Source organism: Amaranthus tricolor, chromosome 16 (assembly GCF_026212465.1).
Source record: "Amaranthus tricolor cultivar Red isolate AtriRed21 chromosome 16, ASM2621246v1, whole genome shotgun sequence".
In the NCBI taxonomy this organism is placed as follows: domain Eukaryota; kingdom Viridiplantae; phylum Streptophyta; class Magnoliopsida; order Caryophyllales; family Amaranthaceae; genus Amaranthus; species Amaranthus tricolor.
Genome location: NC_080062.1, coordinates 3458102 through 3471971, shown reverse-complemented (window position 1 = coordinate 3471971; position 13870 = coordinate 3458102). Strand labels below are relative to the sequence as shown.

At 33.8% G+C, this 13870-nt stretch overlaps 1 protein-coding gene across 1 annotated transcript; it reads left to right on the top strand.

Moving 5' to 3' along the window:
• Positions 1-1780: 1780 nt before the first annotated feature.
• Positions 1781-13315, top strand: LOC130802969 (vacuolar-sorting protein BRO1). The gene is made up of 8 exons (XM_057667103.1): positions 1781-2598; positions 3657-4604; positions 5482-5571; positions 7433-7501; positions 7962-8102; positions 10514-10562; positions 11706-11809; positions 11990-13315. Exons 1-8 carry the CDS (start codon positions 1924-1926, stop codon positions 12608-12610), a joined length of 2697 nt encoding a protein of 898 aa, XP_057523086.1. The 5' UTR covers positions 1781-1923; the 3' UTR covers positions 12611-13315.
• The last annotated feature ends 555 nt before the right edge of the window (positions 13316-13870 follow it).

Below are 13870 nucleotides of genomic sequence, written 5' to 3'. Positions count from 1 at the left end.
TGGTATGCGCAAATAATTGGAATAGTCATATGGGGCTATTTATATTGTAAATTCTCCATGAACGTGTTTATACATTTTTATTTTTATAAAGGAATAATTACATTATAGAAAATTAGACTATTTTTTAGTTGATTGATTTTTATTGCACTATATTTGGTAGCTAAGCGCCTAAGATAGTCTGATTGCCTACACACTGATTGAAGTTGAGTGATCTTTTTTTGCATTAATTTATTTGTTTCCATAATTGTCATCTGTTCAATATTTTTGAAATTTTCGTAATATTTTAATTTTTAATTATGGTAGTCTAACAATGTAAATGACTGATTTCAATGGTCAATTAAATGAATTTTATGTCATTTTAGTTTTAACAACTATTGCTGGAAAAAAAAAAGAAATTATGTACTTCTAGTAATTTAATAAATGGCAGTATAATTGGAATAAATGTAATTTATTTTGCAGTATAATTTTCTACCAGTGTAATTCTTGTATTTTATCTATTCCCCAGTATAATTTTCTAAGCTATACATTTATATATAATAATGTAATTGAAATACTTGTGATTTATTGCATCCATTAATGTATAAATTATTCCAAAAAGCAAATGCATAAATATGGTAAGTCAAATGCAAATCAATCAAATTTTATTAATATTGTCCAATGAAAAAAAGATAAATAACATGCTCACAATCAATTTGTCTTTGCTATTATTCAATAAAATTAATAGAATGTATGATTGTTGATATGCACATGTTATGTTATCCTAATGTGTAATCCAAACAAAATCATAATAACAAGAAAAATTTATCCTTAATAATCTCAAATATTGTTCATCTGTTGTGAATAATATGTACTATTGACTACGTCTAAGTTATTTAACCTTTGCATATTTTTTGTTACATCACTCCTTGGCGCATTTTAACCGGTTACTTTAGGTACCTATTATCCGTTATACTCACTCCTTCTTTGTTGGTCTACCCGTACTCTTCTTTCATGATAGATACCTAAGGTAACTGGTTAAAATATCACAAACGGTGATGTGAGTAAAAAAATATAAAAAATAGGCAATAAATCACAATTTTTTCTAATAATAATAATTATACATTCTATTAATTTTACTGGATAATAGCCAAAAGAAAGTTTGATTGTGAGCATGTCATTTGTCTTTTTTTCATTAGATAGTATTAATGGAATTTGACTAATTTATATTTTTTACATTTACCATATTTACAAATTTATATTTTCGGAAAAACTTATACATTAATAAATGCAATAAATCACAATTATTCCAATTATAGGGTTGTATATAAATGCACTGTTTAAAAAATTATAATGGGAAATATATAATGCGAAGTACTGTGTAGAATATTATTTATTGTCTGATAAAATTCAGGAATTACACCGTGTAGAAAATTATACTACAGAATAAGTTACATTTATTCCAGTATAATTGGAATTACACTATTTAGAAAATTATACAGCAAAATTACACTGTGTATAAAATTATACAGCAATTTAGGAAATTACTTGAATTACATAATAATCCCCTTTTCCATCAATTTTTATTTAAATCTAAAATGACATAAAATTCAATTAATTGATAATTCAAATTAGTCATTTACATTATTAGATTACGATTTACAATTTTAAATTTTGGAAAAAATTTAAAGTATGATATGCAATCTAAAATTTCATTAAAAAATTAACAAAGTTAAAATCCTAATAATAATAATAATAATTAATAATAATAATAATAATAATAATTGGTAAATGGTAAGGTCAATTGTGAGTAACACGCTTCAATTCGTCGTTTACTATACAAGATTACTTTGTTTCAATCCTGCAACCCAGTTTCCTTAGCAACATTTACAACCAACAGGTCCAACAAAGGTTAATTATTGCGCAAGCTTTCATTCGCCATTAACAATGGCGGCATCAACCTCATCAGCAGCAACGACAAACCTAATGCTAGCAATCAATGAGAAGAAAACCAACTCCCTTGATCTATACCGTCCTCTACGAAATTACATAGCTTTGCATTACTCAGAACGCGAAGCACGAAACCTTGAAGACGATCTTGAAACCGTCAATCAATTACGATCTGATGTTGAAAAATCTTCCGATTCGCCACCTGCTAGACGCGATCTTTTAATCAAGTACTTTAAATGTCTTTGTTTGATGGAAACTCGATTCCCGATTTCTCCGGATAAGGATCACATCAACGCATTACAGTTTGTTTGGTTTGATGCTTTTAAACCTAAGAATAAGTCTTCTCAGGTGAATCTTTACTTGGAGAAGGCTGCTGTTTTGTTCAATTTGGGTGCGGTTTATAGTCAGATTGGGTTGTCTTTCGATCGGACTTCGGTGGAGGGAAGGAAGCAGGCGGTACACAATTTTGTGACTGCCGCAGGGGTTTTTGCGTATTTGAGGGATAATGTTTCGGTGAAAGCTGCAGCTGGTGGGTCTGCTACTGTGGATGTGTCGGTGGAGTGTGCGGGGATGTTAGAGAGGTTGATGGTGGCTCAGGCACAGGAGTGTGTTTTTGAGACAAGCATTTCTAAAGGAAGTACTCCTGGTGTTTGCTCCAAGATTTCCCGTCAGGTAATTCTTATCCTTTTTGTTTGTTTTTTTGATGGAATTGATTATGTTTTAAATTGTAGATAGATTGTTATCAAGGGTGATCGGAAACAATGTTATTGCGAGGGTGATGTTGCTTACCACAGTCCACACCCTTAATGGCATTGGAAAAATCAAATCGCAACCAAAATCTTAAGCTTATGGTTGTAGTCCTCGAATATATATGTTTCACACCCGCCGCATGATAACCCATTGGGCTAGAAATTATGTATATTACCATATCATTCCACTTGAAAGTTGAATTGAAGGGTCGATGAGATTCGAACTCATGACAATCTATCGTGCTGTTTTCAATAGTATATCAATGAACTCGACTAAAAACTTAAATATACGGTTGTAGCACGCGATATGTTATCTATTCTATTATTAATGTTTGAGATGTTATTTTTATAGATATAGGAGTTTGATGATGGTTTGATTAGGAGATTTTTGATATTTCATATTTATTTCTGAACAATAATGAGGTTGAGGAGAGGTAACTTTTAATTGCCCAACTAAAATCCTATTTCTAGGGGAGGGGAAAGAAAGAAGTTAGAAGCGTTTATGGTGGCTTCTTCAGTTTTAGTTTTGGAGTTGACTTTGTTGAATAACATTGTCAATTGGAATAGTGAAAATTTGTTTTAGTAATGGATTATATCTTATTTTGCTATTTTGTATTTTGAACCTTTTCGAGTAGATAGAAAAATGACAAATGCACAACTTTTACCCTTTCAAATGGCTGTCAATATAAGCTGAGCTCCTGACTAGTTAATGTGATTGAATAGACTCCTACATTCACATTTGTTGAACAACCACTCTCTGTCGAACAGCTCAATTGTGCTGCCAATTTTTGTTTGAATTAGTCTATTTCAGTCATATGGTCTCATTCATTGATATGGGTTTTGGTTTTGTTCCTAGCGTTTGTCGACAATTGGCTTTAATTCAACATGTAACGAAAGATGTTGGATTTTTTCATGTAATGCTGTTATCAAAAAAATTCTTTTCAAATTGTTTGGATCATGCTTTTAATTTGCAAATTGCAGGTTGGAATATTCTATGAGGAAGCTTTAGCGGCACTTAATGTTCCTCCCCTTAGTCAACATTTTGACAGAACTTGGATAGCTCATGTGCAGTTGAAGTCATCTCTTTTCTTCGCTGAGGCTTGCTATAGGTACAGTTTAGAGCTCCATGAGAAAGAGGAAATAGCTGAAGAAATTGCTAGACTAAAGGCTGGGGTTAGTGCTTTATCTGATGTTAAGAGAACCAGAGGAGCTCCTGCCCAGCTCCTAGACGCTGTTTGTAAGCTGGAAGCAAATCTAAACCACAATTTGGAGAGGGCAATGAAGGAGAATGATAGAGTATACTTGCAAAGAGTTCCACCAGCAACTTCATTGGCTCCACTTCCTGCATTTTCCATGGTGAAACCCATGCTTCTTGATGAAATAGTGGATGCCAGCAAAGAGAAGATGTTCATGTCGCTTGTTCCAGACAGCAGTACAAAAGCACTTTCCAGATACACTGAGATGTTAGACGATGTTATCAGAACACAAGCCGAGAAACTCCAGCAGGGAAGTGAGCTAGCTAGAGTGAGGCTTAAGGAAATGGACTTGCCTGATTCTCTTCTAGCATTGGAAGGGAATGCAACCCTTCCCGAAATTCTTAAAGAAGATGTGGAAGCAGTGCAGATTAGTGGTGGCCCAGCTGGACTGGAAGCTGAGTTGCAGCAGCTCAGAGATCTGAGGAGGGTGAATCATGAATTGTTGGTGCAGACAGAAGAACTTTTACAGAAAGAAGCTCAAGAGGATTCTCACTTTAGAAGCCAATTCGGCACACGATGGACTAGACCTCAATCCAGTACACTTACAAAGAACCTGTTAGATAGACTGAACAGATTTGCTGCAAACTTAAAGCAAGCTGGAGAAAGTGACGCTAGAATTGAGCGTTCTGTTAGAGACCATTCTACTCTCATGTCTATACTTGATCGTCATCCTGTATGCTCTTTTATCCTGCTTTTATGATACATACTTGGCTTATACTTTGGATGTGTGTATGTGAAGCAATTGGCATTGAAATTTGTCTGAGGTTCTTTTGCCTTCTTATATGGATTCCTTTGAGGGCTAAACCCATGCAACTTGAACGTGGAAAGTTCTCTTCTGAATCCTGTTCAACATTGGACTGGATTATAGGATTTTTTTTTTTTTTTTTTTTGTACAGAAGTCTTTTTATTTTTCTGTTTGGATATTTGGCTTATGGATTGCGAGAACCTTAGTTTTGCCCAGATATCCCTAGGAATGTACTCTGCTATTTTTCTTGATATGCGTATGCACCACTGCCAAGGGTATTGTTTTTAAAAGCATTATAGATAAGCTGTTTTGGTTTGGTTACCTGCTGCATTGGCCTTCTTAAAGCTTTTGTCATGAGCTATTGTCTTGATTTGTACTTTTGAAATTTTTTTACTATTGATAGGATTAAAAAGGAATGGATAAGTTGTCATACTAGTGTTAAACATTACCAGGTAGCTATTTCAAGGGAATTGTTCTTGTTCTAGTTTCTGTGTTGTTTCTATGTTCTTGAATTTTTTTTGAAGCTCATGCTTCTCATTAATTGCTGCTAGTCTTCCAAACTTCTATTTTTCTTGATCTTGAAAAATTATGCAATGACCAAAGGTCCATGGTATAACTTGTACTTTGAGTTATTCAACTTTTCTAAGTACATGTTGATGATCGAATTATATTCCTCCTTCACCTTCTAGGGAAAAACTAAAGAAATAGGGAATAGTGAAAGCTGCAACCTTATATTTGTATCCAACATGCATATTTTGTTGTTTTTTCCATAACTTCTCACCCTATTCACTATTTTTCGTTGCAGATTGAGACTGCACTTCCAACACTAGCGAAACCAATTATGTCTTTGGATGCTAATGAAGATGCAATAGTTGGAGCTTTGAAGCAAAGTCTGGTAATTTTTATTTCTTTTTCACCTTTTGTTGTTTAGAAATAGATGTTTGATGCGCAGTTGTATCAAAAAATCAAAACTACCTGTCCATATTATCTGATCTCTTTTACACTGTATTTTTCTTGGGCTGTAACCATCATTGTATAACACATTTTATCTGTTATTGATCCAGATAATATAAGATTTTTTGTGGCTGGTCTGAAGATAATTGCTTTAGACTTGGGCTCTATCATTCCTTACACTTTTAATTTATCTTTCTAGATTGGTTTGTTGCACCTGTATTTTTGATAAATTCTATTAATTATTTATATATTCAAACTATGCTTGAACCTACCTCATACCCTACCTCATTCACAGACTTTCTTTCCCACTTAGTTTTAAAAAGCACGCTTCTAAGGAAGGTGCAAGAAAAATCGTTTTCCTAAAATGGGCTTAGCAAGAGATAGGTGGATGTTTTTTAGCACCGGATACTTGTGCTTTTGGTTTTGGTAGGAATCGCATTTATAAAAAAAACAGTTAACAATTAGACGTAAAAAGGAGTTATGTCTTCTTTGAAAAGAGAGAAAGAAAAGGAAAAAAAAGGATTTGCTCTGGTGTTTGAAGAGAGAGAAGTGGGGAAATTTTAAGGATTTGCTTGGAGCCGTAAAACCTAGTGGACTTTTTCTAGTTCCTCCACCACTACTAGATACTTTCTCCTTTTTTTCTCTATTCTATCTTCTTTTTCTCGATTCTTCTTTTTTTCTTTTGTTTTAGGTTCGTCTTTTTCAAGTAATGAGGATATCCAATAAGATGTAACCCCACAACTATATAGATTAGAATGTTGGGCTTTTTAGAAAGAATACCATGAGGGATAAAATTCAAAACCAAGATATAAAAATGTTTTTGGAGCTTCAAATATTAAGGAGAAGATAAAAGATAATTATTTAAGATTGTGCATGCACAAAGAAAGAATATTAGTGAATTGGTAGAATGTTGAAACTCATGGGATTTAAAAAAGGCGAGGAAGGTTGAAGATGACGTGGGCAAGAGTGGAAAGGATATGAAGGATTTAGACTTATAGGTTGAGATAATAGAAAATCGCAATTGCATGTAGGAGAGTTCATTTGAATGATCACTTGAACTGATCTATTGGTTCATTGAGCCGAATCTTTTGGGATTGAAACCTTGGCATTGTTGTTATTTATTGATCAGTTATTTTTTGATCATTGTTGTTAGGTGAAGAGAACATGGCCTTTGTTCAGATTGTGGTGTTTGAGGAGGTGGTCACGGTAGGAATGTAGATGGTTGATCTAGGTGATTGTTGTGGGGAGAAAGATAGAGAGGATGTGCTGAGGGGAGGGGCAAAAGAACAAGGATTTCTTGTGATGGAACAATGGAAATTAGCACGGGCTAGACTATAGAGACAGAGTGTTTCCTTTCTATTATAGATTCTGCTTAAATCACAAACCGAATTGTGTACTAAGATTATGCTTCCATATTCCATTCCAATTAAACATATGCTTTTCTTATATTCATTTGACACTCCCTTATATTCATTTGACACTCCCTTACATGAACTTTCGCTTCAGCATTGCAGACTTCATGAAGGCAATGAATATCTATAACTAGAGATTAACAAAATGCATGAAAATAACTTTTCTAGAGAATGAATATTCTTTTCCTTTACTTGTCTTTCTCTTTGGTTTGGTTTGACATGAAACAGAGGATTGTAAGTTTGATACTGTTTATTGCTTCTTTCTCTGTGATCTTTAATGGTAGATATTTATATCAGTTTTCTATTTGTAACGTGAAACATGACTGTACAGAAGCAAACCACTTTGGTTTATCCTACTCAATAGTACATTACATCTTCTTACATTTGCAGAGGCATTTAGAGACTCTTGGAGCAGAGCGGGCAGGCCTTGAAGACATGCTAAAAGAAATGAAAAGAAAGGTACATATGAATATGTCAATATTCTATTATATGAATGTTGGCGTCGTATTTCATTCCTGTAGCTAACATATGATTGATGTTGGGGTTCACTTTTCAATTTATTTTTTTTGTCCATTTTCATCTCTTGTTATTGGGTTAATTTTCTTATCAGAAATTTTATGGATGTTAAACATTAGAATTTTAAAAAACAATTGTGATCTATCTTTGATTTTGTTTCAGATTAGGATTTGGATTTCTAGAATATGACAAGATGTTTAGCTGTTTTTGTTCTTTTTGAAGCACACTTTCTTGATGTTTACCCTTCAAGGATTAAGGGTCTTATGATCATAAGAGAATATGTTCGAAATTTTTGAAAAACTGTCATTTGTTTCATCATGTACATACATTGCATAACCTAGCATTCCATTTCTGTTGCTTCGTCTGTATTTAAGTTGAATAAAATACATGTTATGTGCTTCAGGATGACATACTTCCCAAACTGATGACATCTACTGGATCTTATGAGGATCTTTTCAAGAAGGAATTAGCAAAATATGATCATATCTGTGAGGAGATTTCTCGAAATATCCAGGCACAAGAGCAGCTATTAATGCAAATCCAGGTTGTCATCTTTTTAATCACATATGACAATATCCTACTTTAGTTTCGTTGGTTGGAGTAGTTTCCCTCTCAAGATTTTATGAGACTAAGGGTTCAAGTGATACATGAAATACAGTTTGCTCTAGCATACGTAATAGACCAGTTCAATATACATCATAGCTGTTGATGAATCAATTAAGAAAAGTTTTTCAATGTACCAGCTTGTCACTAAAATGTGATCTTTAAGGACAACATTGTCTGTTAGAACAATGGACCAATTCAATCAAGCTTGCCATTAATCTATTGTGTAAAATAATACTATGACTTAACAAGCCGAAATGTAAATGCACAATAAGAATCGAGATCATGCTTCTCTCCTTGTGATCTTTAAGTCATGTTATTCCCTTCTTCAAGAATCGTATGCAAAATTCTAAAACATGTGCCCTTACAATTAATCCCCTATTCATTAGTCTTTTTAAATGAAGCTGTACGAATATCTCTCTGTTCTTTAAAATGCATTTGAATTACTTGCTCTGAATGAAGAGCAAGCTAACTACTAGTTTCATTGTATTTTTCTGTGGTATCATATCAAGTAAATGATTTCAGTTTCTCTTCCGCACGAGTTGTGTTCCTGATCAAAGCTTCTATCTTTGGAGGAACTTTGATTTTAAGAGAATAAAAGTTCAAGTGTTTATTTATAAGAATATAAAGATCTTGATGCATCTACTGGCATGAGAACCTGAATCCCCCATCTTTACAGGCCTATACTATCCAAATTCTGCCACTCCAATTTCATATTTTCTTTGTCTTAGTTGATGATTTTGTTCTAAGACAGCCTTACTCTCTTTGTTTTCACCTCGCTTTTTAAATACCATGCATTATATCTTTATTGAGCTCCCCATTTTCTTGAGTGATGTACTGAAGCTATTTGGAACATTTCTTTTGTAGATTATATGTTTTCTTGCCCCCTATTAATTCCCTAGTTCAAGGTATCCCTATCAATTTTGAATTTGTGATTGTCAGTGCTTGTTTTGTTCTAAAGTCTATATTAACTGCTTTGATGCTAAGCTAACTGCTGGAGTACTAATTATGAGTAATTAAAATGCTACAAGCACTTTTTTGGTTTGAATAATCGTAAATTCCTAGCTGCAAAAGGTGTATATAATCAACATTGGCTAAATGAATGGTTTAGGATCTTGTTCAAGGAGATTTGTTTGAAAGAAATTGATCCATAGATGAGTTGGTAACTGTTTTTTGAGGAGTATTAAATAAGTGGAATAATTTAGGTGGTTGATTGTAAATTTGTAGGTCATATCTTTCTCTATCCCTTTCCTGGATAAATGGAATAAACCAACATCTGGTTGTCTTCCAGTATTGTATTGTTTATGGACTTCACATCTTCTATTACTGTACTTGATGAGCTGAAAGTCAATGGATATTTTGCTAAGTTAGTGGTCATCTTAGAATGTAACCTATTACCTAGGTTCCATACCATGGTGAAGAGGTGGAGATAATTGTTTTTTGCATTGTGAGTTTTCTTTCTAGGTTTTATGATTGTGCAGACATTTTCATTTTAAAGTTATTCTGAGGTATATATTAAACTCTTGTAGCAATTGCAAATTAGCTAAGTGGAGTAATGTTGCAACCATCATGTGCTATGATAGATGTTGTGGCTGATATGTGTTTAAGGACAAATTAGACGTTCTGCTATAGAGCTTTCATATAGACTTCCCTTGGATGTGGTCTTGTGTCTCTGGAGCTTTTCATAGGCATACTGTGTCTATCCTCCAATGTGGCTTGCACACTATTTGAGGTCACTTAACTTGTTTAGGAAATTATTCCTCATAATTTAAAACATTATCCAGTTTTTATTCGGGATCACTTGTTCAGTTGGATTGTTATATTTCAAAAGTGTAAATTCGTTCCTGGATAGCTGAAGCTTTGGTTGCACTTCTATAAATTCTGCGTCCAGATCAGGTAAAAATTATTGCAAATGGAATTGTGGTTGCTTATTCATACCTTAAAGCTGTTCACATGGAGATTTTAGCTGTTATTCTTCTGCATTCTGCTCAAAATAAGAGTGATTTATACTTTTATTGGAGGAAAAAATTATAAATAAATTTTTTGGTTTGCCTAAATTCTTGAGTACCATCACATTGGGCATAAGCAGAAATTTTTTGCTTTAAAATTGGATTTGATTTTGATGCTTTTTAGGTTTGTGATGTTACAAGCTACTAATAAAGACGTTCATGCTTGTGGTCTGCCTCTTTGCTATGTAGTTGGAAAATATGTACATCTATTATCCTGGAAAGGGGTTTTTTGGTGTCTATCCTTCTTTACATTGTCATTAAGTCAACTTTTTAAGACTTTCAGGATTTCTACCATCCTCAACTTGTTTGAAGTTGCTCTCTGACTGCAATGACTTTTTTTCAGGCTCAAAATGATCAGTTTGCAGCTATCTTTAATCTTGAAGATTTCAAGGGTAAGTTTACTTTACCTGAATATCTGAGTTGTCTTCAGGATTTTAATATTTCTTGTTCAATAATACTAAGGTGCTTCACTGTTTCTGCTAGTTCTAACTGAAATATCTATCAAGAAACGATTCCTGAAACTCTTGTTCTACTAAAATTTGACTGTGGCTGGAATCTTGGTTATCTGATCTGCTTGTTGCTTAGATATGCAAATAAATTGGTAGGAGTTTTAAAAAATGTTTTATGGGTATTATAGATCAAAAGTTGCACAGCAGTAAATGGCTCAGTTAGCTGTCTGAGTTTGATTTTGTCCCATCTCTATCTACTTGAAGCATGTGACATTAGGAATGATTCTTACTATTGTGATTTTTACCCATACTATATCAATTTGCAGATTCGTTATATTTATTTTGCTGTCTTCCACCTTTGTTTTTTCTTTCTGGATTTTTTTCTCTCCCTTCACCTATAGAGGCGGCCTTGTACTCATGAAAAGAGGTAATTGAGAGTAAAGATTATCCAAATTTGGAGGCATAATTGGAACTATTGTTTTCTCGGTACAAGCTTGATTAATGTGAACAAGACGCGATTAATATCAGAAAAGGAATTCAGTTTTGTGTTTGGATGGTTACGACCTCACCATATGAAGTTCTCTCACAAGAAAGTGGCAACTCAAACATTCCAAAAGGAAATTTCAAATATTTCAAATCGATAATTAAATTAAAATTCCATATTTTATTAAGTGCTCCAACTTAAATTTCTTGGAATGAAGGAGTGTTCATTGTTTATATGACTCACGTTTGATTGAGAACTAGTGAGGCATGATCGACAAGAACACTTGGGTGGGGGGGATTTTGGCGTCTTTTGCAAACTGTTGAATTACTTGATAATGCATGAGGTCTCTGCAATCCCTTGATGTAGCTCTATACAGTATACACCTCAGTATGCTTTCTTCTTTTTCTGTTAGGTGTAGGAAGCAGAGCTGACATCTTTTTCTTTCCATCTATGATTTTTGAGTGCTGTGGATTTTTTCAAAAAAATTCTACTTGTTTTTAATGGAAGATTATCAGCACTGTAATGCTCGTCTTAGTGGTGCATAATATGTGCATGGTGTTGCTATCCATTCTCATTTTCATTTTTTGGTCCCTATAATTCAGCTTCACGTGAGAAGTGCTTTAAGCAGATTGAAGCAGCAATAGCAAAGTATCGTGAGATTAAAGAAAACATAAACGAGGGACTCAAGTTCTATGTAACCCTTCAGGTATGTATTTTGGAATGCCTATATTATCAGTCGAACTTCAACTTTTTAAAAACTCCAAGTGACATTTAGCTTCACTGGCTTCATTAACCAAGCTGGTGAATAGCTTCCGATGATTTTCTTTTATATGGCTAAATCAGTTGCTACTGTTAGGTAGTTATAGATTGTTTCCTTGATAAACAGGATGCAATTACAAATGTTAAGCAACAATGTAGTGATTTTGTAATGACAAGAAATATCCAGTGCCATGAAATGATAGAAGATGTACAGAGACAAGTATCAGGGCTTAGTTTACAGGGAAACTCGAGTAATCAAAACTACCCATATGTAAGGGAACCCCATCAGCCTCCAAGAACAATGTCTCCGCAACAAACCGATAATGGAAACATTTCCCAACCTTCTAGGCCTCTTGCACCTGCACCCTATTATCAGCCACCCCTACAGCAAACCGAGAATGCAAATGTTCCCCTAGCTTCTAGGCCTCAAGCTCCCGCACCTTATTATCAGCCACAAAATCCCTCAACGCCTGGATATGCTCCACCTTATGGTGCCTCACAAGGCCCCTCTCAGCAACCACATCCTCCACCTTATCATGCTCCACCATCAAGTAGTTCTCCATATCAATCCCAACAACCACACCAGCAGCCACCCGCCAATTATGAATATGGGCAGCCTGCTTATCCCGGATGGCGAGGTCCATATTACAATGCACATAGCCAACAACCTTCATCCTTCCCTCGACCGCCATACACTGTTCCTGGTCCCTATCCTCCTCAGCAAAGTGGACACTACAGACCACAATGATGTCACCAAAATGAAGCAAGCAATGTCAATAAATAAAAGCATTTTCTCACTTCGAAACTCCATCAGTGTCTATGGTTAATCTACCCTCTTTAGGAATAATTGCAAGTCTTCTATTACAAGATACGCCCCCCATACTTATGGAGGGTCCTATAGTTGAGAGAAGAGAGATCAATTTCCTTACAAGAATACAAATTGGCATTGTTATTGCAATCATATTGATGATTATCTCAGCTTTAGTGAAGATTGAAACCGTGTTTTTGGCTAGCACCTCGAGATATCATGGTTGGTGTAGGTTTGCAGATGTGTTTCTATAAACAAGTTCTGGACTCAATGAGATGCTTATTTACATTGGTATTATCGGTGTCGGGCGCTTGTTGATTACTGTTGTGAACTTTGTGACAGGCAAGGATGAGAACAATAGTCGACTCGATTATTATGACGAGAACAATGTTTTGTATTGATTTTGTGCGCTTTTATGTTTTTAACCGAAATTTATTTGTATATAAATGTCCAGATCAGAACTGAGAAAAGTGTGTTGGTAAATAATGTTTCAGCTGCTGGGGAGAAATTAATGTACGGTAAACCTCAAACATCTAGATTTAAGTAATTGTAATGTTATTTTTTGAAGTATTTGATGCAAGATTTTCTATGTGATTATATTTCCATGAACTTTTAATTATTTTATATAATAATTTTATTACCTTAAAATAATAATTTTACTCTTTAATTTCAATAAACCCATTCATCTATTAATTTTCCTTTTTTATTTCAATGATAGTAAATTTTTTAGAAATAGAGTATGTTACTTTGATTTAAGCTTTATTCTCATCGACGTATTTTTGTGTTTAAATGCATGTATTGAAGAACTTTACTTTACATACTATTTAAATAAATATATGTTTTTAATATTTTCTTTAGTTTTAGTGCCTTATTGAAATCAATTAAGCTTATTTGCCAAAATGTCTCTTAGAGTTGACTAATAATTTTGAGATTGTTTTTTTCTAATTTCATTGTGCTCAAGGTGATAAATAGAGCAGGTAATTTAATCCATCAAACCTTGCTCATTGTATTTTTTTTCCACTCTTTATTTTATATTATACTCCAACTACTTAGCTCTTAGTCAATTGTTTCATTTATTATTTGAATACTTTTTATTAATTAATTTAATATTATATTTAGATACTAATTTTACAGAGAAAACAAAAAAGGAGAGAGAAAGAGAGGGGAGAGAAAGAAATGGAAGAAATATGTGTGTTTGGA